The sequence below is a fragment of the Brienomyrus brachyistius genome, chromosome 10 (genome assembly GCF_023856365.1).
Source record: "Brienomyrus brachyistius isolate T26 chromosome 10, BBRACH_0.4, whole genome shotgun sequence".
Classification (NCBI taxonomy): domain Eukaryota; kingdom Metazoa; phylum Chordata; class Actinopteri; order Osteoglossiformes; family Mormyridae; genus Brienomyrus; species Brienomyrus brachyistius.
Window position 1 is genome coordinate 8,302,708 of NC_064542.1, and position 26,112 is coordinate 8,328,819.

General features: G+C 43.9%; 1 protein-coding gene across 2 annotated transcripts; it reads left to right on the top strand.

Annotated features, from left to right (window-relative positions):
* Positions 1-348: 348 nt before the first annotated feature.
* anxa6 (annexin A6) lies at positions 349-25,017 on the top strand. Of its 2 annotated transcripts, none has more exons than XM_049029106.1 (25): positions 349-396; positions 6,491-6,554; positions 8,442-8,526; positions 8,928-9,022; positions 10,166-10,279; positions 10,399-10,489; positions 10,823-10,902; positions 11,070-11,126; positions 11,435-11,528; positions 11,626-11,721; positions 11,845-11,903; positions 12,342-12,464; positions 12,724-12,782; positions 13,091-13,169; positions 13,643-13,724; positions 13,810-13,904; positions 14,006-14,119; positions 19,969-20,059; positions 20,579-20,658; positions 20,815-20,868; positions 22,035-22,128; positions 22,234-22,329; positions 22,450-22,508; positions 23,039-23,161; positions 24,323-25,017. In XM_049029106.1, the coding sequence occupies exons 2-25, from the start codon at positions 6,546-6,548 to the stop codon at positions 24,380-24,382; spliced, it is 1,989 nt and encodes a 662-aa protein (XP_048885063.1). In that variant the 5' UTR covers positions 349-396; positions 6,491-6,545; the 3' UTR covers positions 24,383-25,017. The 2 variants fall into 2 exon arrangements, with proteins under 2 accessions (XP_048885063.1, XP_048885062.1); XM_049029105.1 differs by lacking the exon at positions 349-396 and adding an exon at positions 4,849-4,988.
* Positions 25,018-26,112: the final 1,095 nt, after the last annotated feature.

Consider the following 26,112-nt stretch of genomic DNA (forward strand, 5'->3'; position numbering starts at 1 on the left):
CCTGGGTCACATGTGTGTGGAGTTTGCATGTTCTCCCCATGTCGTCGTGGGGTTTCCTCCGGGTACTCCGGTTTCCCCCCACAGTCCAAAAACATGCTGAGGCTAATTGGAGTTGCTAAATTGCCCATAGGTGTGCATGTGTGAGTGAATGGTGTGTGAGTGTGCCCTGCGATTGGCTGGCCCCTTATCCAGGGTTGTTCATTGCCTCGTGCCCATTGCTTCCGGGATAGGCTCCGGACCCCCCACGACCCAGTAGGATAAGCGGTTTGGAAAATGGATGGATGGATGTATCTTCATTGTACTAATATTTAAACAACTTAATATGCACTGGCAGCAGCGCACTGGCAACTTGACTGGCTGCTTTCTGTGGCGAAACGCAGGGTCATACGGAAACAGGTACGTGCATGGCTGTCTGGGGCTCTCATTAACATTACTAAGAATGTTAAAACTCCTTCTCAGAAGAACGTGGTCAGCTATACGAACTGTGAATTAAATATTATGTTTATATTCAGTTGCAATGATGCGATGTATGCCACATTGCTACTGGAGGTGTCTGAAGTTTGATGATCTTTTAAATGTTTTTTTTTTCCAACTTCTTCAAAGAGAAATATAAAGTGTATGAATTTCAGTAGTTAATTTATTGATTTTTAGGTTTATTTTATAACAACGTTTAAACGTACTTCGCTGCCCCATTGGTTTTCTCGCAATTTTTTCCCCACATTTTTCCTATGATATTAGGTTAAAGTTGTGTTATTCATGTACCATTTAAAAGAACAAAATGACTGAGTATTAAATTGCTGCAGTGGTAGTCTGCTTGCCAGAAGACCCTGTCATTGGGTGTGGCCCAGGATCTGTCTCTAAAGCGAAGAGTCTATTATCAGTATATGTGTATACTATATATTATAAATACACACACACAAACACACATACACATATGAATAACAGTGTTAATAATTTTTGTACATTTAGAGCATGTAAATCATAGTGAATATAAATATCAGTCAAAGAATGTATGGGAATAGAAAAGTTAAATTTTTAATGTGATTTACTTATATTAACAGATATGTTACGGACTGACTGAGATTAATAGGACTTTATTAGACACAGTCCACATTATTTGTTTTATATTGGTTTTTTAGGATTAAAAAACAAAACATACTTTTTAAGTATGAACATGTTTTGTTTATGCTTTACAACAGTTCATTCATTCTATGGAAAGTGCAATGCAATAAGATAATCATTTTTACAAGAATCATTTTTATAATTTACTATTTGACAGTTTAAACTGTGACAAATGCAATCTGTGTGTATATATATATTATTGTTTCCAAGGACATACCAGTTGACCCATCTCATCTGGAAGTTGGCAAGTTTTCAAGTTCTATGTTTTTGCACTTTTAAGCTCCAGGCCAGTGAGAAGAGGTTCTATATTGATGCGTAATCAGACCCAGTACCAAACAGAAAGCTAGTGATTACCATTAAACTCAGCTTTTGGTTATTAAAATGTAGTTGATCTGAGAAGCATGGAGTGGATTTTAGGGTTCCTATCATGGGGAGCAATGATGCATGTTTCATTTTCCATCCATTCATCTTCCACCCAATTGTTCTGGTTGCGGGGGGGTGGGGGCTTTCCCAGGAAACAAAGGGCACAAGGCCAGGTTACAGCCCAGAGGGAACGGCAGTCCATCACACAGCACATACACTGTGGGTAATATACATACGTCAGTTACCTAACAGCAAGTCTGTCGATTGCAGGAGGAAACCACAGTACCCAGAGGAAACCCACACAACAGAGGGGGAACTGGCAAACTGAACACACAAAACAAAGGCGGGACTTAAACCCACAACCCTGGAGGTATGAGGCCAGAGTGTTGCCAACTGAGCTGCTATGTCAGCCAATGCTGAGCTTCTGTCCCATAAATATTTGATTACGCATCATTCCCTAAGTTTGGGTGTCTTTTAAAGGGTCATATGTATGTTCTACCTTCCATTCCATGTCTTTTAAGCATGCTTAACTCATGAGGTCCACTCTCCTGCTCTTTCTTAAAGACTGTTGCACATGTTAAACTACTGTTAGCTATAACAAACTCAGCAGGATGATCTGTGCTGCGCTTGCAGTGATTCCGTGATTAACACTGTAACCCCTGGCTCTCTGTGGGCTTCACACCAAAAGGACTTGTTCTGGCTACAGTCTCTTTAATAGCTCAAAGACATGTGGTTCAGGTGCTTAGTAAGTTCAGAATCACTAGGCCAAAGAGGTCTTCACACTCCCAGGGCCTTGAGGTAGGACGTCCATCCTTGGTTGAAGATGTTTCCACTGCTTTTTGCCCCTAATTTCAAATTCAAATTTTATTTGTCACATGCATCATCATACATAGTACAATCTGCAGCGAAATGCTTATTGTAACTGTTCCTATTAAATACTGCTAGAAAGAACTGCATAAAAAGAGATGAAAGAGATTAGATATTATACTATATGCTGCAACCCAGGCTGTGGTACTGAGCCATGACTGTGACCATGTATGCAACTTCCTACGCCAAACATGAGCTGATTTTGTACTTTTGTTCTGCTTGGCCAACCTGGGCCTAGGAGAGGGAATCTCATCGGCTATCCCTGCAAATTATCTAAAAGCTGGGAGAATTACACGATTTTCAGATACTGGTGGTATCTAAGAAAAACCTGATCTGGCAGTCAAAACCTGTCCTATATTGTAAAAAAGGACCTTAAACTCAGGATAATACCTTCCTTTTTCACAAGTGACCATCTGCTGTTTGTTATGGCAACTTGGTAACTATTCAGAAGATTAAATATCCCCAGATGGCTGCAGCTGTTTTGGTCATTTTAAACCCACTGATAATGGGTATGCAGCATGTCACATCTGAAGAGTTTAAAGACAACAGCTCAGATGTTTATTAATGAATTTCACACACAATTTCACGTTTTTGTGTCTTACCCTCACCAATAGGCTATAGATATATTTTTCTTCCATTCAAGCTTGACCTCAAATTTGCACAGCAAATCAGTTACAACAAACACAAGCTTGTCTTACTACATGAAAAAAGATATGGATCTTTTTTGGAGTCAGTGTTTAAATGAGGGAGTGTTCTGCTTTATCACATACGATGAAAGTTTAGCTTTAAGTGTAAAAGAATATTAATGTATGGCATTTTTATTGGTAACAAACTGTAAAAATAGGATAGGGAATACCATGGTTCATTTCAACTTGGAAAGAAATTTATCTGTATTTTGTGTGATATCATTGAAAACGTTAGAATTTGAGCAATTTTACATTTCTAACTTTACATCCATTTTCCGCCCATATCCCACTTGTTTAGATTAATATTACTTGTGTACTTGCATGCCACAAATGGGTATTGGAAATGCATGGATACAAATGACTTGTTTCCAGTTCTGTATCAGAATTACAGGGGGGTAGAGTGATCAAAAAAAGTTTCAATCACCTTTCCAAAACTATTCGAGGGTCAAACTACATCTCAGATGATCCATCTTATGCTGAATTAGCGACAGAAAGCTTAGTTATGTAATTAGTATAATATGAGATTCAGAAACATTAATGACATTAAAGCTGGAAACCCCTTGACCCTTGAACGAGGCCTTAAACCCCAACAGCTCCAGTGATGCTGTTGCTGGGTAAATGTAAAAAATGTTATATAATATGATAAAAAATATTTACAATATAAAATGTTTCAAATGAACAGCAGTGTATCACTGGGGGTCCCATCAGCCAGTACAGCATGCTGAGCCGATGGCAGCCATGTAAATAATGTAAATAGCTGTGTGTAATTAGCTTATATTGTGTTGTGTTGTATCGGGGTGTCATGTATAGTGTCTGATGTCATTTGTTGTGAATAGTGGTGTGTTCACACCCACCGTGTGCTGTGCGAGTAATCAGGGCGGCCAGCACAGTGGGCAGATGTGTCAGCGTGTGTTTGGTCAGGGGTGTTGCTGGACAAAGCCCCCCCCACTGTTGCTTTAATGAATTTATTTCATGTGCATTTAGTTTAAATCATGCATCTGTCTGCATGATAACCTGGACACAAATTAATTTTAATAATTAACCTCAGTGCCCGAAAAGCCTTAATATTTTAATGAACACTTTTACTGCTTGGTAATAATTAATATGACATTGCATAAAGGGAGTCCGGTAAATGGGATTTCACAAAGTTACTAGCAGCTGAATTCTTCCAGGGGCACCGTGACATGGGAGTCCAGACGCGTCCTTTTTTGGGCACAGCATTGAGACTCCCGGCTGCCCTTGTCTGTGCGCTTTGGGAATGACAGCGGCTGGCGGGGAGGGGGTCACTCTGTGTGCCGTCTCACACCCGCCAGCCCACCCTGACATGCCTATGAGGACAGAAATAGATTCATGAAAAGTTCCCGTAATCTTCGCTCAGGCAGGAGTGAACGTGCCAGTTATATGTAACTGAAATGAAAACGAAGATATCGAATGAGTTTTGTGCATGAATATTCCAGGCTAAAAATAACCACCATGGTTATTTTGATATCTCTAAAAGTGATCGTTTTAATAAGCGAATTAAATCATTCTCATTGTATTATGTAATCTTCATTGTACTAATATTTAAACAACTTAATATGTCAGTAGTCAGTTACACACATCCTCAGGTCCTGCATAAGGATTTTAGGGTAAAGGATTTTAGACGTCGGCTCATGATATTAACCAAAGCATGATGACAGCACGCGAAAACGATGCGTCTATATCTATGCATCTATAGTATAACATAAAAACGTTTTTAGGTAAAATGGTAAATAATTTATTATCCTGCCAAAATATCGCGGCAGGACACACCTCGTCACAGCGGGTCCCGTATTGCGCAGCGGCGGCTGTTGCCCAGTGCGGCACCACGTTACGTCACGGCATCGGAGTCGCAGCAGCGCACTGGCAGCAGCGCACTGAGAGCTTGACGGGCTGCTTTCTGCGGCGAAACGCAGGGTCATACGGAAACAGGTACGTGCATGGCTGTCTGGGGCTCTCATTAACATTACTAAGAATGTTAAAACACCTTCTCAGAATAACGTGGTCAGCTATACGAATTGTGGATTAAATATTATGTATATATTCGGTTGCAATGATGCGATGGATGCCACGTTGCTATTGCCGTACTGGAGGTGTCTGAAGTTTGATGATCTTTTACATTTTTCCACTACTTCAAAGAGAAATATAAAGTGTAGAAATTTCAGTAGTTAATTTATTGATTTTTAGGTCTATTTTATAACAACGTTTAAACGTACTTCGCTGCCCCATTGGTTTTCTCGCAATTTTTCCCCACGTTTTTCCTATGATATTAGGTTAAAGTTGTGTTATTCATGTACCATTTAAAAGAACAAAATGACTGAGTATTAAATTGCTGCAGTGGTAGTCTGCTTGCCAGAAGACCCTGTCATTGGGTGTGGCCCAGGATCTGTCTCTAAAGCGAAGAGTCTATTATCAGTATATGTGTATACTATATATTATAAACACACATACACACACACACACATATATATATATATATATATATATATATATATATATATATATATATATATATATATACATACACACACACAAACACACATACACATATGAATAACAGTGTTAATAATTTTTGTACATTTAGAGCATATAAATCATAGTGAACATAAATATTAGTCAAAGAATGTATGGGAATAGAAAAGTTTAATTTTTTATGTGATTTAAAGTATTATTTTTAATGTGATTTACTTATATTAACAAATATGTTAAGGAATAACTGAGATTAATAGTACTTTATTAGACACAGTCCACATTATTTGTTTTATATTGGTTTTTTAGGATTAACAAACAAAACGAACTTTTTCAGTATGAATATGTTTTGTTTATGCTTCATGCAACAGTTCATTCATTCTATGGAAAGTGCAAAATGCAAATTACGAGCTGGATATTTTTGTGTGTTGTGTGATGGGTACCACACTCTGGTCAGTATTCGATTAATCTCAAAAGAGGCAGGTTTACAACGACATGCATAAAGAAGATTAAACTCTTTACTGCACACTGGCTGCCAGATGTGGAAATTTCTGCGGAATTGCTTCTACTTCTGTAATGTTTAGCTGCTCGTAACTGGTGATGTATGTCGTGTGCAAACGTCACTGCTACAAACAGCGGCCAGCAGCAGCGTCTCCCGTCCAGCAGAAACTGCTGCTTACTTCACTCTCTTGTCATCTTAGAAAAAAATTAACTGGAATTACAAAACTGCAGGAGTGGTGAATTCATGGAAAACACGTTTTACAGTTCATTTACTGTTATTTTTTTTGTTGTTGTTGAGTTTATGCTTGTTTAATTCATCATCTTTTGAAAGGAAAAGAATCAGCATCATTTTTATTTCTGATATTTTAATGTAAGTGAAAAGAATGACCCGCATGTCCTATATACTGTATTTTTATATAGTACATATGGTATAATTTGTTAAATATGTGTTATCTCTCCCCTAGACATTTCATTTTGCACTTTTGACTGCTTGCCTCTTTGACTTATAGAACAGCAGCCATGGTTAAGGTAAGTGAATTTATATTTTGCACCTGTTAAGTACAAGTATCTCTCCATTGCTTGTACCGCAATTGGCCATAATCCTTCATAATTCATTGAACCTAGACTGCTTCATTATTTCTGATAGTAAACTGTTTTAGTCAGAGATGGGAGACACGTCCAACTTGTTTAACGTCAGTCGTAAACATACGCAGCGTGTTCTAATGCGTGTCGTTCTCATAACGTGCAAAAACAGAGAGAGACTTGGAAATGAGCTTGCTGGTCTCTATGTAGCATTGTATATTGAAGGCGCTTTTGGTAAATATTCTTTGTGGCTTTTATAAAGCTGGAAACTGTGGCGGTCTTTCTCCGTCACTGTTCTCGTGCTCATGACCTGATTTTGGTTTTTAAATGACTCTTGTTAGATATAGCACTGGGCCTGTCTCTTCTGCTATTGCCTCTGGGCTATTCTGAGCATGTGCAGCAGTTACTGCAGCCGCAGTCCGGCTGTCTGGCTGAACGGCTGGTGCAGGGAGTGATCGTCACCATAGAGAGTGACAGGGAGCCAGAACTGCCGTAGTGACGAGAAATACTGTAGCTCAGAAACAGTCAGAGTGATGTCAGTATATAATGGATGGTATTGAGGCCGAAAAGTAAGCAGGACTTAAGCTACCATGCTGAAGCCAAAGCTATATGATGGTCTTGATACAGGGGCTGTGCTTTTAAAGGGTGAAAGTGGACCCTGCAGGCCTTGCAGGGGTGCATGTGTAACACAACACCTGCCCCTCCCACACCCTGCTGAATACACGAGCCAGGATGGAGAATTAGCTGTCAGCTGTCTGGCGTTCACCCATCCTCATGGCCTTGTGGACTGATTCAAGGGACCCTTTCGTGTCCCATTACCCTGTGGATGGCAACACGCTCACCTCCACAGAATGTAGTTTAACCCAGAACGCTAAACTAAGATACAGGCCTTGATTATTCCTTTGGGAATGGCAAAATTGGGAATATACACTCAGACTAATCACTGTTGCGCCCATTTAGTATAAATACGGTCTGTGTGAGCAGCTGCTACCGCTACAGTGACTGTATTTGCCAAATAAGAGTGTCAGGCAACTGTCTGATATTGAAATATGATCAAGCATAAGAGACTATCCTAAATGCAGTGTAGCTGGTGTTGAATTTTATATAAAATGAATCGAACACATATAGTTTAATGAATGGTGTGTGAGTGTGCCCTGTGATGGGATGACCCCCCATCCTGGGTTGTTCCCTGTCTCGTGCCCATTGCTTCCGGGATAGGCTCTGGACCCCCCGCGACTCAGTAGGATAAGCAGTTTGGAAAATGGATGGATGGATGGACATATAGTTTAATGACGGGGGTGGCATAGTTGTTCAGTGGCCAGCGCTGTTGCCTCCCACTGCCGGGAATTAGGCTTCGAATCCCATCTCTGCTCTGTGTGTGAAGTTGCACGGTCTCCCTGCACTGCACAGGTTTCTGTTGGGTATTCCCGTTACCTCGCGTAGTCCAAAGTCTTGCAGTTAGGCTCACTGCCTTCTATAAATTGCTCAGTGCTTTGATATGTGCCCTGCTATGGATTAGCATCCCGTCCAGGCTGCTCTGTTCTGCCTGTGATGAGATTACGGCTCCCTGTAACCCTAACCAGGACGTGTGTGTAGCAGATGGAAAATATGCCTTATGGCCGAATGAAGTGATGCAGGAACTTTGATTTGGATAGAGATGATGTGCTTGGTTTGTTGGGAGGGACTGCTTAATAAGTACGCATGGAAGGGCGTCTGTGTACAAACACTTAAGCTCTCACCCATTCATTCGAAGGCTTTTAGGTATGAGGTTGCGTTGTTCTCCAGGTCAGACTCCTGTCAGTGAAGGTTTTGGTTGCATTTCCGTTCCTGCAGCAATTTCGAGGCACTGTGACGGACTTTGCAGATTTTGATGCCAGCGCTGATGCAGAGACACTGTACAATGCCATGAAAGGCATCGGTGAGTCATTCGGCACTTTTCCTGATCTGCATTGTATATTTACCATGTGCAAATACACATCGTTTATGTTTGCTACGCTGTGTGTCAGATCGCGTTACTAACTACCCACATGACGTATGGAGGTCTCATCATGAAACAAATCTTTATAATAGTTTATCTAAACCTTATTGTCTGCAATATATGCAATGCACATTTGGATAGTTGTGCATATTATGTTTAAATCTTCAGTTGGAGTTGCGCTGAGTCACCTCCTCTTTTAAGTGCTTCGTATTAATGATCAGTTTGTGACATGTGCATGCTCCTTAACGGGAATCCACAAACCATTTATTATAGTTAGGGCAAGCTGCAAACTAAATAACCCCATGAGTTGCCTCATTGTTCTGGTGTCTGTATCTCCATAGGCAGTGACAAGGAGGCCATTTTGGATGTAATCGCTGCCAGAAGTAACGCCCAGCGGCAGGAAATCGCTGCAGCCTACAAGTCCTTGTATGGCCAGGTAGGAACCACCCACTTCCTATTGTCTCTGGCATTATCATACATTTTTATATCTCTTCATAATCCTTACATTTTCATCATATAAGCTGTAATACATCTCAGTCTGCAGATATTGATCTTCATCCTAAAGTTAAACAACCTTTCAATATAAGTGTTTATGCAGATTTATTCAAAGACATTTCCAGTGGTTAGATCACCACAGACAGGGTCTGAGAATGCTGGTTTTCATCGAAATACGTTTAACTCAGATCTTTAATTCTGTCCCTAAGCAAATCCCATGATGCAACACACGCCAGCTACTTAGAATTAGTGAAACAAGTTGATGAAACAGGCGAAGATGAAAAATGCAGGAAAAAAAAAAATCACGCTTGGTTATAATATGTATTATTGGGCCTCTATTTACGAAAAAACGAACGACACCAATATCCAAAAATATATAAAGACAAGAACAATATTCATAGCAAGTCAAAAGTGAACTGATAACTATTACAGAGGACCTAGCACGCAGTTTGTCTCTGTCAGGGTGTGACTGCCCCTCCCTCGCCTGGTGAGACGCTCCAGCTAAGCTCCACCGCCAGGAGCTACCAACTCAAAATAAATAATCGATAAGGTAGCATGTTTAATGCAAAGGAAAAAAATCCAAACAACTCTACTGATATTCCCGAATAATTTCCCCTCAAAAATAACAAAAATGAGCAAGGCTAAATTAATGTTCAACAGTGCCATGCTAAATTCTCTCCTGCCCCCCCCCCCTAAATAGGTGATATGTGAGTATGGATAACTTCACCATTTCACCATTATATGAATGAGTAATAGTTCTGCTGTCAGTTCTGTTCCACCACATTGCCATTACTGAAGCCATATATTCAATGGGAGCAACACACATTTAAAGACCCTGGATGACTCAAACTAATATGGCCCTACTTAATGCAATACACAACACACACTGGACTGAGGAACACCTACAAGCATGACACTGCAGCTCTGCCCACAACTTATAAATTACAATGTTTCTTCCGACCAGCCTTTGCGGTGCGGCACCATCGTCCCTGTCGGCGCACTTCAGATTCATGACGCTGCGTTTCTGCATCATTTATAAAACAGACAAATGCCGTTCATTATAAACATTTGGGCTTTCTTTTAGGATCTGATTGGTGATCTTAAGTACGAACTGACGGGAAAGTTTGAGCGTCTGATCGTCTCATTGATGAGGGCTCCAGCTTTTCATGATGCCAAAGAAATTAAAGATGCAATCAAAGTAAGATATTTCAGGAATGATTGTACTTTATCACATTTTCTACCAAAAATTTCTTAACAAGTGATTAAATCCATTGAAGTTCATGATTGCGGTCTAGCATTTAAACTTCTCTTTTCAAGGGTCTGGGGACCAATGAGAAGTGCCTGATTGAAATTCTGGCTTCTAGAAACAATGAACAGATCCTTGCTTTGCGAGATGCATACAAAGAAGGTAAGACAAGGGTTAAATTGTTACTGTATATTGTTACACTGTTTAGTGTTGGTTTTGTCCTTGTGCACATTGTTTTTTGTTATGTGTTGGTGTATGTTGAATCACGGTCAATGTAATCTCACTAGGTGTGTGTGCACAGCTGTCAATGACAATAAAGTACCTTGAACCTTAAATTTCCATCCATCCATCTTCCGTAACTGTTGTCCCAGTAAAGTGGGATTAAGGAAGAGGTATGTAGGAGGAGGCTTCAGGATGAACAGCGGGATACTGCCAGGTTGAAAGGTGAAACATGCATAAAGATTTGCATCCGCGTAACTTGATTATCCTCTACAGCGTACGGTAGAGACATTGAGGCGGATGTAATAGCTGACACTTCGGGACACTTTAAGAAGATGCTGGTGGTTTTACTTCAGGTCAGTTTGAAAAACGTCACATTCCGAAGATCCAGCAACAAACAGCTGAAATAAATTTGACGGCATTTCACTCTTCCCTCTTGATTGTTTTTTGGTATAATAATTCGGTTCCATTTGTGAAATTGCTCATTCTAGGCTAATATATTATTTTTGCATTCTTCTTCTAGGGTACCAGAGAAGGGAACACAGTAGTGAATGCAGATCTTGTTGAGGAGGATGCACAGGTGAGCTTTCTACTGACATTGCTGGATTTTTAATTTAATTTTATTTTATTTTATTGTTATTCAACCAGGCAAGTCATTAGAATTTCTTATTTACTAAAGCAGCCTGGCAAATGGCTGGAGACCTTTACTGTTTTATTGACAGCAACAGGAGAATGTTACAATGGTCGTGCTGTGCAACACAACAACTGCAGCACATGCTGCCGAACATTTTTACAGGCCGTTGGAAACGTACATGGAACCTGACAGCTGTGTCATGCAGAGGTCGTCATGTGTCATTTCTGCCTGTAACCCCCACACCCTTACTGTAGGAGCTGTATGCTGCTGGGGAGGCTAAGTGGGGCACTGACGAGGCCACATTCATCATGATATTAGGTAACCGCAGCATCGCCCACCTTCAGATGGGTAAGTCTGCGGCGCTTTTCACACTTGGACGTGCAGTACATTCATTTTTTCCCCCCATGCATTTGTAGTAGTGGCTCTTGTTTTCACCTTTGCATAGTGTTTGACGAATATCAGAAGATAGCAGAGAAATCCATAGAAGACAGCATCAAGAGTGAGCTGTCAGGGGACTTTGAGAGACTCATGCTGGCCGTGGGTAAGAGTCTCCTTCATCTGACAGACTCTCATGTTTCTGCTACAATAACCATTTTATCTGCGTAACACTACAGAAAACCACTGAGGGATTGGTGACTCCAGTGTGAATTGTGTTTATTTTCAGTGCAGTGCATCAGGAGCGTGCCCATGTTCTTTGCCAAGCGTCTTTACGTGGCCATGAAGGTAAATCACCTTGTAAACGGCAGTTTGTATAATACTTGTTTTGACGATGCAGACTAATGATGTAGACAAGGAAAACCTGAAGAGTATCAATTCTAATGGGAAAGTCAAGTAATGATTGAGCATCCTGTTGGTTCTTTCCCTGGTCTGTGACAGGAGGTATATGTACTGTACTTACTTGAGTGGTATTTATTGACACACACACACACACACACACACACAGACACACATCAATCCATATATATATATACATGTGTGTGTATGTGTGTGTCTGTATGTGTGTGTGCGTGTATGTGTGTGTCTGTGTGTACCTGTGTGTGTGTATGCGTGTGCCTGTGTGTGTATGTGTGTGTGTGTGTGTGTGTGTGTGTGTGTGTGTGTGTGTGTGCCACATTAATATTAATGTCTTAACTGTGTTTATGTGCTTCTTGGCCTCTTCAGGGTTTGGGAACAGCAGACAACACTTTGATCCGGATCATGATCTCGCGCTCTGAGATCGATATGCTGGATATCCGTGAATGCTTTCGTCTCCAGTATGAGAAGTCCCTCCACAACATGATAAAGGCGAGGGACAATTTATTCACCACTGAATAATGGCATGGCTCATTAGTGTACGATATCCCTCTGTGTTTCTGTTATGGCGAAACAGGCTGTAGAAAATCAGCGTGCTGGTATTAGGAAGTGAACCAAATGACACCTACGTTTAGCTACAAAGGAAGCCAAAGGAAGAATTTAAACTTCATCCACTTTGTGAGAATTTCCCTGCAAAAGTCATTCCGTTACATTTCATTTTCGTTAAGTTATGTTTCTCTCTCTTCTAAAGGATGACACATCCGGGGACTATAAGAGGACTTTGCTTAACCTTTGTGGTGGCGATGATGAGTAAGAGAGCAAAGAGCGGGGGGTGGCTCTGCATTCTGAGCCCTGTTTCCATTATTTAGTCTTGGGGGGGGGTGGGGGGTTGGCTTTTATACAATGTCTGTCACGTTGTGGTTTTCCTGCAGTTTTTTCATGCATTACATTTGAATGAAACCGCTTTGAATGAATACACAGAATTTTCTCCCAGTCATGACCTCTTAAGCAGTTACCTGTTTGTACGACTCAAAGAAAAGCCCAGACTGTGCTGTGAAATTACCCCGGCATACAGCGCTAATCCCTTCACCGACTGCTGACTGTCATTGGTGTTTCAGCCTAGCTGGAGAATTTTTCCCCGAAGCAGCGCAGATAGCCTACAAGATGTGGGAAGTTAGCGCCATGACCAAAGTGCAGGTTTGACTCTCTGCTCCCAGCGTAGGAACAGAATTCCTGCTTGTCTGGCCCATTAACCTTCCTGCAGTTTTCCCACGCTGTGCCCAGAGTTTTGCAGTCAGTTGGCAAATACGTGTGCGCATAACTGCCCCTTCTGATTTGTGCTGTATTTCAGGCTTTTACAATTTGCAGACATGCAGTGATAAAATCTTCTCTGCAAACTAACACTCTTGCTTGTGCTGCACCTGTGTTGTTTTCCTTGAAATAGTGAATCAACGTATGTCCTTATTTCCAAACTTTCTAAATCACTAGATTGGCACATCGTTCAGCACAGTATTGTATTTAGTGCACTTTCTTTGGACATATGTTGCCTCATTTTTTTTCTTTCCTGAATCCCTCATTTATCATGCTTTATGGATTTAATGGAAGCAAATATACATTTGTAAGGGATGCCTGCTTGCCTCTGATTGGATGCTGCTGCTTCTTTGTTACAGCTACGAGGAACTATATATGCTTCTTCTGGCTTTAATCCCAGTAGTGATGCCAAAGCTTTGAGAAAGGCCATGAAGGGCTTTGGTAGGTAGAACACAGTTGTTTTCTATGAACATTTAATTACGTTGAATGTGTCCAGATGAGTTACATTTTTTCTCCATTCTTCAAGGTACTGATGAAGATACTATAATTGATATTATAACACACAGAAGTAATGCACAGAGACAAGAAATCAGGAAAGTCTTCAAATCTAGCTTTGGGAGGGTGAGGAGCACGAGATATTAAACAAAAGCAGGTGTTGCACCCTGCTGCAGATCCCCGAACCTTTGTGGAGCGCTAATGATGTCGCCTGTGCTGTTCCTCAGGATCTCATGGCTGACCTTAAGTCGGAGCTTTCAAAGAACTTGTGCCGGTTGATTCTGGGCATGATGATGACTCCAGCAGAGTTTGATGCGAAAATGATGAAAAAGGCAATGGAGGTGAGAGTGCTAATTTTTATTTTTATTTTTTCACTAGCTACGCAGTTGCATCTGTGGCTTTCAGTTCCAAAGAAAAGTCAATGCATTACTGTCCTGCGGGTAGCGGGCTGCATTACCGGAATGGGCAAAAGGGAGGAAATTGTGGTGATATGTTGTATTTTACATAAATGAGAAGTTATCTTGCGTTTATTATTTTTCTCATGACAGGTTGTCTTTGGAAATCCCACAGGGCTTATAGCTATGCCCAGGGATGGACAATGATACATGAAAATGTATTTTAAAATAAGGTACCAAATACCCTAATTATAAGTGTTTTGAAATAAACTACTTTAAAAAATACTAGAAATACTTTACGAAGGGAGCATGAAATCATTTTTCAAACTGTGTGTCTGTCGGCATATTTGATCCATCCCTTCACCAGTACACTGACTCGGTTGATTAAGTGGACAGTGTTTGAGAGCAACAGCTTTTCACTGCCTAGTGAGACATGCCAGAAATCTGACACGCAAACAGTCAACAGGTCAAATATATGAACCTGTCTGTTACATCCCAGATCCTCACATACTCTCGTCATCACCCAGATGAAGGTTACTTTTAAAGTTACCGACAGGTTAATGTTCAACTGGCAGTTTGTTGATGACTCATAACTGTACAATAATTTATTTACTCAGTGTTTTGCAATGAGGAGCCTACTTTGCATCAGCAACTGATAGCACCTTTAACCATAACAATTAGTTTCTAAGTAACCAAAAAATCATACAAATTTGACAAACAATTTTTGGGTCAGATAGTCATTCATACAATGGTCTGCAAATACATTATACTACTAAACAGGTACTTCTATTAGGGTACAATGATTCTGCAATCAGTTACTTAGGTTCCAGCCGCTGGACTCCTATTTGAATGTTGAAAACCTTCTAAATGACCAATTTGTTTTGATTTTAGATGTACCCAGAAGTATAGTCAGACAGCAGCAACTGAACTTGTCAATAAGTACAAAGCCAACTGAACCTATTGAGAGCTGCAGAATGTGGATTTATGGGACATATGTGAAATGAGTCGCACTGGTAGAATTTCACCCATAAGACTCATTTCGTGGTGATGGGACACATATACACATCCACAGTCTAGTAAGTTTTATTGATACTCCAAGTAGGCTAAATAGAGAATGCTACAGATCAGGTATCCCAAAACAGATCAAAAGTTCTACTAAGAACAACATATGGAAAAAAATTAATTACAGTAATTCTTTTTTTTTATTTATTTTGTCCTGTGGTAGCCTGTATGCTTCTGGCTAGCAACCTGAGGCTAATGCAGCGCACACAGAAAACATGACGAGAAAACGAGAATAATTTTCTCTCAATTATGAATAAGGACTCATCAAAGTTTACGATAAACTGCCAAAAACGAGCTATCAAGTTGCAGTAGCAAAACTACAGAAAGCGATATTTTATGAAGAGTACTGTATTATAGCATATTTGAATTATACACAGCTCAGTAGGTAATTAAATCTGTGCAGTCCTGTAATTTCAAAAGTGTTTGAAACAGTCACACTTGTATCTCGAAAGAATCAATAAAATGCCATAAATAGCGACATTACATGTGATGTATACAAATGTCAGTTAGATGGTAATCTGCCTGAGATGTAAAGAAAAATGAAAAAAAAAATCAGGTATAATGACCATCCGCTTATACTGATCAATTTCATCCAGACAGACATGACCGCTATAAAGGGTTTCCACTGTATCTAATCAGAATGTATCTATCATGCAAGGAATTTGAGACGCACAGTAAATCCTTACGTTATACGTATATTTACAGCATATGTGCATGGTGGAAGTGAAAGGCCGAGGTTTATGATTTTCTGCTGCACTTGCCCTCAGGAACATTCCTCTTCGGGGTCCAGCAGAAGTCAGCTGGCGTACTGGGATTCCACTCGGCTTGAGATTATTTTTCCATATCAGAGAGAGCAGAATCGTGCAATACTTTGTGCCCCTCTGGAAAGTCCTAAAAGTGTTCGGAAACAGCAATAAAATCATTTTTCCTAATTTAAACTTTAGTATACCCGTACTGTCATGCCCTGCTCGTCGGCTCCTCATGTGTGCCACGCCCCCCTGCTTGCCAACGTGTGTTTCCCTGATTGTTTCCACCTATGTCCGATTACTGTGATCAGTCCCGTGTATTTAAGTCTGAGTCTTGCCTGTGATCGTTGTCCGTCATTACGTGATCTGTGCACATGGTGTTGGTGGTCCCTCGCCTCCCGTGTCTCCTTGTCCCGAATAAACCCCGATTACCCCGATCCTGCTTGTCAGCCTGGTTTTCTGAACCACCGCCCGCACGATCGCCTGTCCACCCGAACCTTCCCGTGACAGAATGACGGACCCACAAAAGACGAAGCGGAGGCAGAGGAGAGTCCCGCAGGAGACTATCCGACTCGGAGCCTGCTCGCTCTCCCGGATGTGGCCGTCTCCGGACGCGGAGAAGCCCATCCGGACTCCAGCCCGAGGACCGACCCCACGGGACCGGTACTCCGTGTGGAGGTACTGGGCCTCGAGTACGGACGAGGAAGAAGAGTCCTTCTATCCTTACCCGGAGCCGGAGTTCGTTTTCTCGCCGTCCGTTTTCACGGACGTCACGCAGCCTCCCGCCACCGCCAGGCGCCGGAGGAGGAGGAAGAGACCGGAGATCGCCGGTACGGAGGTGCTCCCTCCGTTACTGCCAGCGGACCCCGCTCCGATGCAGCCGCCGCCGCCCGCGGAATCAGCGCAGGTGCAGCCGCCACTGCCTGCGGTTCCCATGCCTGCGCAGCTCCCTCTTCCCGCTGCAGCTCCCGGGCAGGCGCCCCCTCTGCAGCCGCCTGCTGCAGCTCCCGGGCAGGCGCCCCCACTGCAGCCGCCTGCTGCAGCTCCCGGGCAGGCGCCCCCACTGCAGCCGCCTGCTGCAGCTCCCGGGCAGGCGCCCCCACTGCAGCCACCTGCTGCAGCTCCAGGGCAGGTGCCCCCTCTGCAGCCACTTCCAGTTCCTGACCGTGCTCCAGTTCCTGCAGAGGCACCCCCTCTGCAGCCGCCTGCTGCAGCTCCCGGGCAGGCACCCCCTCTGCAGCCGCCTGCTGCAGCTCCCGGGCAGGCGCCCCCACTGCAGCCACCTGCTGCAGCTCCAGGGCAGGTGCCCCCTCTGCAGCCACTTCCAGTTCCTGACCGTGCTCCAGTTCCTGCAGAGGCACCCCCTCTGCAGCCGCCTGCTGCAGCTCCCGGGCAGGCACCCCCACTGCAGCCACCTGCTGCAGCTCCAGGGCAGGCACCCCCACTGCAGCCACCTGCTGCAGCTCCAGGGCAGGCACCCCCACTGCAGCCACCTGCTGCAGCTCCAGGGCAGGTGCCCCCACTGCAGCCACCTGCAGCTCCAGGGCAGGCGCCCCCTCTGCAGCCACCTGCTGCAGCTCCCGGGCCGGCGCCCCCACTGCAGCCACCTCCAGTTCCTGACCGCGCTCCAGTTCCTGACCGCGCTCCAGTTCCTGACCGCGCTCCAGTTCCTGACCGCGCTCCAGTTCCTGACCGCGCTCCTGTTCCTGACCGCGCTCCAGTTCCTGCAGAGGCGCCCCCTCTGCAGCCGCCTGCTGCAGCTCCCGGGCAGGCGCCCCCACTGCAGCCACCTGCTGCAGCTCCCGGGCAGGCGCCCCCACTGCAGCCAGCTCCTGTTCCTGACCGCGCTCCTGTTCCTGACCGCGCTCCAGTTCCTGCAGAGGCGCCCCCTCTGCAGCCGCCTGCTGCAGCTCCCGGGCAGGCGCCCCCTCTGCAGCCGCCTGCTGCAGCTCCCGGGCAGGCGCCCCCTCTGCAGCCGCCTGCTGCAGCTCCCGGGCAGGCGCCCCCACTGCAGCCACCAGCTGCAGCTCCCGGGCAGGCGCCCCCACTGCAGCCAGCTCCTGTTCCTGACCGCGCTCCTGTTCCTGACCGCGCTCCAGTTCCTGCAGAGGCGCCCCCTCTGCAGCCGCCTGCTGCAGCTCCCGGGCAGGCGCCCCCTCTGCAGCCGCCTGCTGCAGCTCCCGGGCAGGCGCCCCCTCTGCAGCCGCCTGCTGCAGCTCCCGGGCCGGTGCCCCCACTGCAGTCAGCTCCAGTTCCTGACCCCGCTCCTGTCCCTGGCCCCGCTCCTGTCCCTGGCCCCGCTCCTGTCCCTGGCCCCGCTCCTGTCCCTGGCCCTGATCCCTCGCCCCGGCAGCGTCGACCCCGACCTAGGGTCGGCCTGTCTGTGTCCCGCAGGGGAAGGGGACACAGACGCAGGGCTGGGGTCCCGCCCGCCCTGCCCCCTGGCTCGCCCTGCCTCGCCTGCGCAGGGGCTCGGTTGGCGCCTGCGGGTCCTGGCCCTCCGCGTCGGCTGTCGCCTGCAGGTCCCTCTCCGGTGCCTCGTCGCCCTGCCTCGCTCCCTTCTCTGGGTCCTGGTCGGTCGCCTGGGGGTTCCCCGACGGCGGCTCCTCGGTCGCCTGCGGGGCCCTTACCTCCGGCCCTTTCCCGGACGTCGCCGCCTGCTGCGGCTCCCCCCTCCTCCGGGCCTTCGCCCTGGCCCCTTCCTACTCCCTCGTCCCCTTCCCTGGTGCTCCCTCCTGCTCCCTCCCTGGCCCCTCCGCGGGTCCCTCGCCCTGTCTCCTCGGCCCCTCCGAGGTCCCCTCCGGCTCCGGCCTCCCGGCCGCCTGCGGCCCCTCCGGCTGCCTCCCGTCGCCCGCTGGGGCTCCCACGGGCTCCCCTTGGTTCCCCCTCCTTCTCTCCCTTTCCTGCCCCTATCCCGCCTGTCTTTGTTCCGCCTCCTGCCTTTGTCCCGCCGTCCTCTGTTCCTGGTCCCTTTGTTCTGCCCCGCTCGGTTCCTGGTTTCCCGTCGTTCCCTCCCGTCACTCCCGCTCCTTTTGTTCCGCCTGTTCCCTCTGTTCCGCCCTTTCTAGTCTGTCTCTCTGCGTTCCCTGCCCTTTGTCAAGTCCTGTCTTACGTCTTGTCCCTTGCCGTGTTCTGCGTCTCCGTTTTGTTTCCTGTGCTTCGGTGATTGTTCCGTTTGGTTCCAGGTCCGGGTTCCCGTGTTCCGTCTGTCGCCTCCTCCCTGGCGCGCCCGGTGAAGCGCGCCTTTGGGGGGGGGTTCTGTCATGCCCTGCTCGTCGGCTCCTCATGTGTGCCACGCCCCCCTGCTTGCCAACGTGTGTTTCCCTGATTGTTTCCACCTATGTCCGATTACTGTGATCAGTCCCGTGTATTTAAGTCTGAGTCTTGCCTGTGATCGTTGTCCGTCATTACGTGATCTGTGCACATGGTGTTGGTGGTCCCTCGCCTCCCGTGTCTCCTTGTCCCGAATAAACCCCGATTACCCCGATCCTGCTTGTCAGCCTGGTTTTCTGAACCACCGCCCGCACGATCGCCTGTCCACCCGAACCTTCCCGTGACACGTACATGCTTAATAAGGAATTATTTACTGTCGATATGGCCTACAAAATATTGCACTCAAAAACTACGGATGACAGCAAAATTTTGAGTGTTTTTCTGAAATTCACGTAATAAAATGCATGTAATACACACCTGTTATTAGGGTGCAGGGCTGCAGCCCAGCATTACTGCGCGAAGGGGAACACAAACCGCCCACCTTGCATCTTCATCTCTGTAGGTGTTTCTTTTTTCCCAGTTGCAGGGAATTTCTCATTTTCATATATATTTCTCTACATAGGAGTAAGCATTAAACCTGTTTGCTTTATGTCACTACATATTGTCTTTATATAGGAATGTGTTACTTGTCATTTGAAAACATGACACAGTGATACAAAGTAGGTACTCTCCTGTATTCTGCTTGGCTCTTATTAACCATCATCTGTTCATTAGGGCGCTGGTACAGATGAACATGCTTTAATTGAGATCCTTGTCACCCGGAGCAACGAAGAGATTAAAGCCATGTGTGCTTCCTTTGAAGAAGGTAAATGGGGACAGAGTGACTAGCGCTGCAAACAGTGTCAGATGCTCTACGGTGTTGGAAGGGGAAAATGTTCACATAAATCACATAAATGTTCACATAAATCACATATTTTAGTCTCGATGCCTAAACTGGTACATTGTTTAGCTCTCAGTATAGAAATCAAGCAGAGGCCCAAAGATACAAAGGATATTTCACCTATTTTAGGATAAATTTTACCCTTCTTCCGCTGGGAGGATGGGGGTGCACATATTGCAATAGATGCCCCCCTTATTTTTTTGCCCCTGCCCTTCAAAGTGCCTGAGTCTGCAAGTGCCCGCCCTGTGCCCATCTGCCCAATACTGATCCTGGCATCCCTGATAAGTCGTTTGAAGATGGATGATGTCACAATGTTGTATCAGTTCTAGTGTAGCGATACTTCCGCTTTCCATCAGAGGGAGACATTTCTCCTCCTTACATTCTTTGTCCCCACAGTCCAAGTATTGCGTCTGTTCTCCCAACCATTTCTCTCGTTTCTTGCAGCACACAAGAAAAGCTTGGAAGCTGCCATCACTTCAGAGACCTCTGGACACTTCTGTCGGATCCTTGTCTCCATGGTGCAGGTATTTTCCTTGCCAAGCAAAGCGGGGCAGGACCCATGGCACGCAAAGAAGCCAACTTCATCATGGTGTTCTGATGTCATAGCACCAGCAGAGATTAGAACATTCTTGGTGTTCATCTCGAACTTCAAGTCACCGTGTGTTTGGCCTGTTCACTAGGGAGCTAGAGAGGAAGGTCCAGCAGACATTGGGAGGGCAACGGAAGATGCTCAGGTCAGTTAATTTGTCCTTTCACCATCAAGGATCATGAAATGGTGTATTTACATATGTTGGCGAATTTAACGAATTCCCACCATAAACCTGATGCTTTTCTTTGTGCACCACCCTGAACCAAGGGTGTAGGTTGGGTTTCAACATCGGTAGGACAAACAATACTCCCACAATATTGGTTTGGACATGTCTCCACTTCATTGCTCATGCGCTACATGTAATCTGAAAAATGCTCAGTGATGGATTTGCCGTGAGAATGGCACATTCTGTCACAGCAGAATCACATGTTTAACCACAACACCTCCTCTTACTCCTCTTAGCCTTATCCATTACATCCGCTGCAGAATGCTGCACTTCACATAGTGTCTACTGCACAGCCACACTGGCTATTTTATTAGGTACAACCAAACTATCACCACGATTACCTCCAGAACCACATCAAGGGCAGACACGTTTTGAACCTTTGTTTTGTAAGCTGCACTTGTAACCTTCCTGTTAGTTTTAACGGGTCAGATTTGGTGTAAACTACTTGAAAAACATAATTGTTGCTATTGAATACATTTACATTAAAGAGATACAAACCCGTATTGAAATGTATAATTTTTTTACCTTTGTTAGAAGGCGAGGTGTGGACCGAAGCTTTATGGGAGATGGAAAATGAGCACTTAAGCAAAAACTTGCTGAGGTTAATCGCAGATACCAAACCTCCCATAGGTGTGCTTGTGTGAGTGGTTGCATCTTGGGTTGTTCCCTGCCTGGTGCCTGTAGGATCCGGGATAGTCTCCAGATCACCAGCAACCCTGCGTAGCATAAGTGGTTACAGAAAGTGGATGGATGGATGGATGGATGGATTGATGGATGGATAGATGGATTGTGCACTTGATTGTGCACTTGATGTTATTAAGTTTAAGGCAGAAAATAAGACATAGTATGTCATATGCAGAAGAATTACAGCATTTTTTTTGGATGAATAAACCTTACTAGGAACAATCTAACAAGTATCTTTAATTCCTTGTGTATAACTTTAGGTTTAATTATAAGAAATTTTCAATAAGTATTACCACATAAAGCTGGGCTGGTCGACACATGTTCCACTTCTGGGAGCTCATCATCTCATCATGGAAATTGAGGGTGGAAAACAATTTAACCTGTGAAAATGTGTTGTATAGGAACTTGGTGATGCGTGCAATGATGACTCCAGTGCTATGGAAACCCGGTTCATGAGCATGCTGTGTACCAGGAGTTTCCCTCACCTGCGGAGAGGTAAAGCGTTACCCAGTGTGCAAAGCAGTTTTTGTAGGCAAAAGGATGCAACATGCTATGAAGTGAAACATTAACAAAGTGCATGCTACACAACTTTGTTCACAGTGTTTCAAGAGTTTGTCAGATGCACCAACAAGGATATTGAACAGATCATCAAAAAAGAGATGTCTGGAGATGTCAGAAATGCCATGTATGCTATTGGTAAGGCTTCTTGAGTATATTTGGTAAAAACAATAAAAATTTGCATAATTGGGAAGCTAAATAATTGTAACCCAATAAAACACGAGTGTTTGATAACCTATTTTTTTTCCTTTCTTGCAGTGCGGAGTGTAAAGAACCAGCCGTCTTACTTGGCTGACCGCTTATATAAAGCAATGAAGGTACAGCCTTTGTGTAGCTGCATGACCTGAATCTACGTATCTTTTAAATGGTCTTTGGTAGCTGCATCGACAAAAATCAAGCAACTTAAAGACAGCTTATCAAGGATGTGATATTAATAAAGATGGAGTGAAATGACTCAATAGGAGCCGTTAAGGTTGACAGTAATTCGGCCTAATGGTTAGGGAAGTGTGTTTGTGATCAGTAGGTTGTTGGTTTGAATCCCCCACCACTGAGGTACCCTGAGCAAGAAACTATTTCTGCCCACACTGCATCCCAGGTGCTAAGCAATAACTGCCCATTGATATATCACACATGGGTTAAATGCTGAGGATGTTCTGTGCTGTAGAGGGTCAACAATGACAATTAATTAGAAAGAAAATAAACACAGTTGACTGTAGCTTTACAGATTGTTTAGGCTTTAGGCCTGGTTTATATTCCTGCTAACCCTTACTTAAATAACCCCGGATACTGTGTGAGTGTAATGGGCATTTAGCTTGTGTGCTAATGACTGCTCCTGCCTGCTGTTCAGGGCCTCGGCACAGACGACCGGGCACTTATCAGAATCATGGTGTCTCGCAGTGAGGTTGACCTCTTCAACATTCGGAAGGAGTTTAAAGATACCCATGATGTCTCTCTCCATGACTTCATTCAGGTTCTGTCCGTCTGTTCATTATATGTTTCCATTTCATTTTAAGTACAGGGTACTTGATGTGAGGTTGATCAATAGTGCCTGCCATTAATTTATATTTAAATATCACATTTTTTATTGACTGTAAAAAATCAACTTTTAAGTATCACTAGAAATGGGTTATTTTAGCATGTTATTTTACCCAAGTATATTTTCCTTTTTGTAAGCATTTCTAAACAATGCAGTTGTTTTTGGTTAATGCATCCTGCTACTGTGAACTGTGATAAAAAAAATCTATAGCATATTTCCTGCTCATTATACACAATCAAACTGCCAAACAGAAAAGAAGTTCTTCACATACTGAGAAGTAAATATTACCATGCAGAGAAGTTTCTCCAAATTTGTAACTTCATTGTAGCTATTCCCGTGAAACACAAACTGATTTGGCGTTAGTGTACAAATTGTATTGATATAAAAGTTGAACATTATCTTTGGGTGGAAGAGGGGGGTGGTGAGGTACCAAAGGTTTTTGCAGTGAACTACTTTGGTTCAGCTGTTTAGGAATTCCCCCCTGCATGCATGACTTCCTCTTTGAAGGCAGCATTTGATTGGTAGATGGTCTCTATGGCAGGATGTACTTTTTAACAGGTCTTTACTGGTTTGTGCCTGAGAAATGCCTTTGAATATCAAGAATAAATCATGGCTCTTTTTTCAATCAGCTATCGTTTTAATGACCACCCACCCCCCACCCAAAATAAATACCAGGTTTACACCAGAACAGGTTGCCTTTCTACTTGAGGGGAAATTCAGTTTCTGTTTGCTGTTTGTGAGTTGGTCGTTTCATTTTTGTCTGTTCATTCACGCCACATATAAATAACTGTTTCTAATTTAAAGAGGTTTTATTTCTTTGGTGTGTCTAGGATAGTCTAGCAGTTTATATAGTTCAGTTATGTTAATGGAATAACTCATTATTATGTGAAAATATGATTATTATAGAACATAATAAAAAAACTTTTAATGTTGAGTTACTTCCATTGACAAGATTTCTTAATATTAAAGTGTGTGATGTTCTGTAGTTTATGCCTTCAAACAATCATGGTATTTCTTGGTAAAATTCTATGTTAAAGCAATGTAGATTCCATTGTGATCCCATTGAACCAAGTATGAATTTTCTTTCTTCTGTAGAGTGACACTTCAGGAGACTATCGTAAAGCGCTGCTGGTGCTCTGTGGAGGAGAGGACTAGTACACTTGTGGCCGGTTGGTTCCATGACACCCCAGCATCATCCACCAACACACCAGTTCACTGTGTATCGACAGGACTGTGGATTGAATGAAATAACAGGCTCCTTCTTTGCTTTGGATCCTGTGTTTGCGGCTGCTTTGCCAAAACAAGCCGACTCACTGTTTGGGCTTCTCAGTAGCGTAGGTCATGATTTAAACCCATGTGTTGCACAACTTGTCTTTCTGATGGGCACACAGTCGCAAAGGCATCTGTGTATTTTAAAACCAAGCAGGAATTACTGTAGCATTAATGTGAAAACGTTAAGTAGGTACAACTGTATCTCCAACCCAGATCCGGAAGCAAGATAGTTGATGCTGTTGCAATCTGTATACCATGTCATGCTGTTTATGTATTTCTGTTAAATACCTTAAATAAAAATTATTTACGGGGGAGAATAAAATCCACGTACAGTGTATCTTGTTGTTTAATGATACAATAGGGTTAGTGCAATAGATTGATGTGTCAGCATGCATTTGTGGTTTTCCATACCGTTTTAATGTTTTTTAAGATACCTGTGTTACTGATTTGAATAAGATAGTATCAGATGGATTTGGTAAATGGTAACCCTAAGCCGATTAAAAAATCCTCAAGCTGTGTGTCATTATTGCACTTAATAATAAGAAAGGGATTTCAGTATAGTAGCCGTATTACACATTTACCATTTTTATCTTAGGATAGGGAGCGGCATGGTGGTGCAGTGGTTAGCACTGTTGCCTCACACCTCTGGGACCCAGGTTCGAGTCTCTGCCTGAGTTACATGTGTGTGGAGTTTGCATGTTCTCTCCATGTCATTGTGGGGTTTCCTCCGGGTACTCCGGTTTTCACCCACAGTCCAAAAACATGCTGAGGCTAATTGGACTTGCTAAATTGCCCATAGGTGTCCGTGTGATAGTGAATGGTGTGTGAGTGTGCCCTGCGATGGGCTGGACCCCCATCTTGGGTTCTTCCCTGCCTCGTGCCCATTGCTTCCAGGATAGGCTCTGGACCCCCCACGACCCAGTAGGATAAGTGGTTTGGAAAATGGATGGATGGATGGATCTTAGGATAGTTGGATATAGATATAACCAAGAAACATGTCAATGAAGAAATAAACAAAGTCATTTTGTATCAGACCATTGTCAGTGAAACCAGGGCAAAACCTTGTTACAGTATATACTTCAAACATTACATGTAACTTTGTCGTTCCATTTTATGCTCAAAATTTAGATTTCATTTTCATCTTTGCAAAAAATAAGAATGTTATGCCAATAGATAATTTTGGGTCTTTTCATGTACTTTTCTAATGTTATTAATGAATGATAAACAAAAGCTTTTTCTAAACATTTTGGCTTAGAACTAAACTGTTAAACTTATATGGGTGTTACATCTAATTGGTCTTGGAAAAACAAGGCTTTAAATACAGCAATTATGACAAGTGGCTGCCCACTTTAAATGATCCTCTGCACACAGGTACCCATTAAGAAATGATATTGTCACAAATATATTTACTACTCATACTACTAATAATAACAATACTGCTAGGTTTACTGCTAGGTTTACTACTAGTACTGTTGCGTGAACTGGAAAAGCAGTGTCATGTGACGGTAGTGTGTGGAGCCATTGATCCATTGAGCAGCTACTAGGAAGTTTGAGTCATTTGACTAGTTGTGAACTCGACATATCTAAAATAATTAAACTATCAATGTAAACTA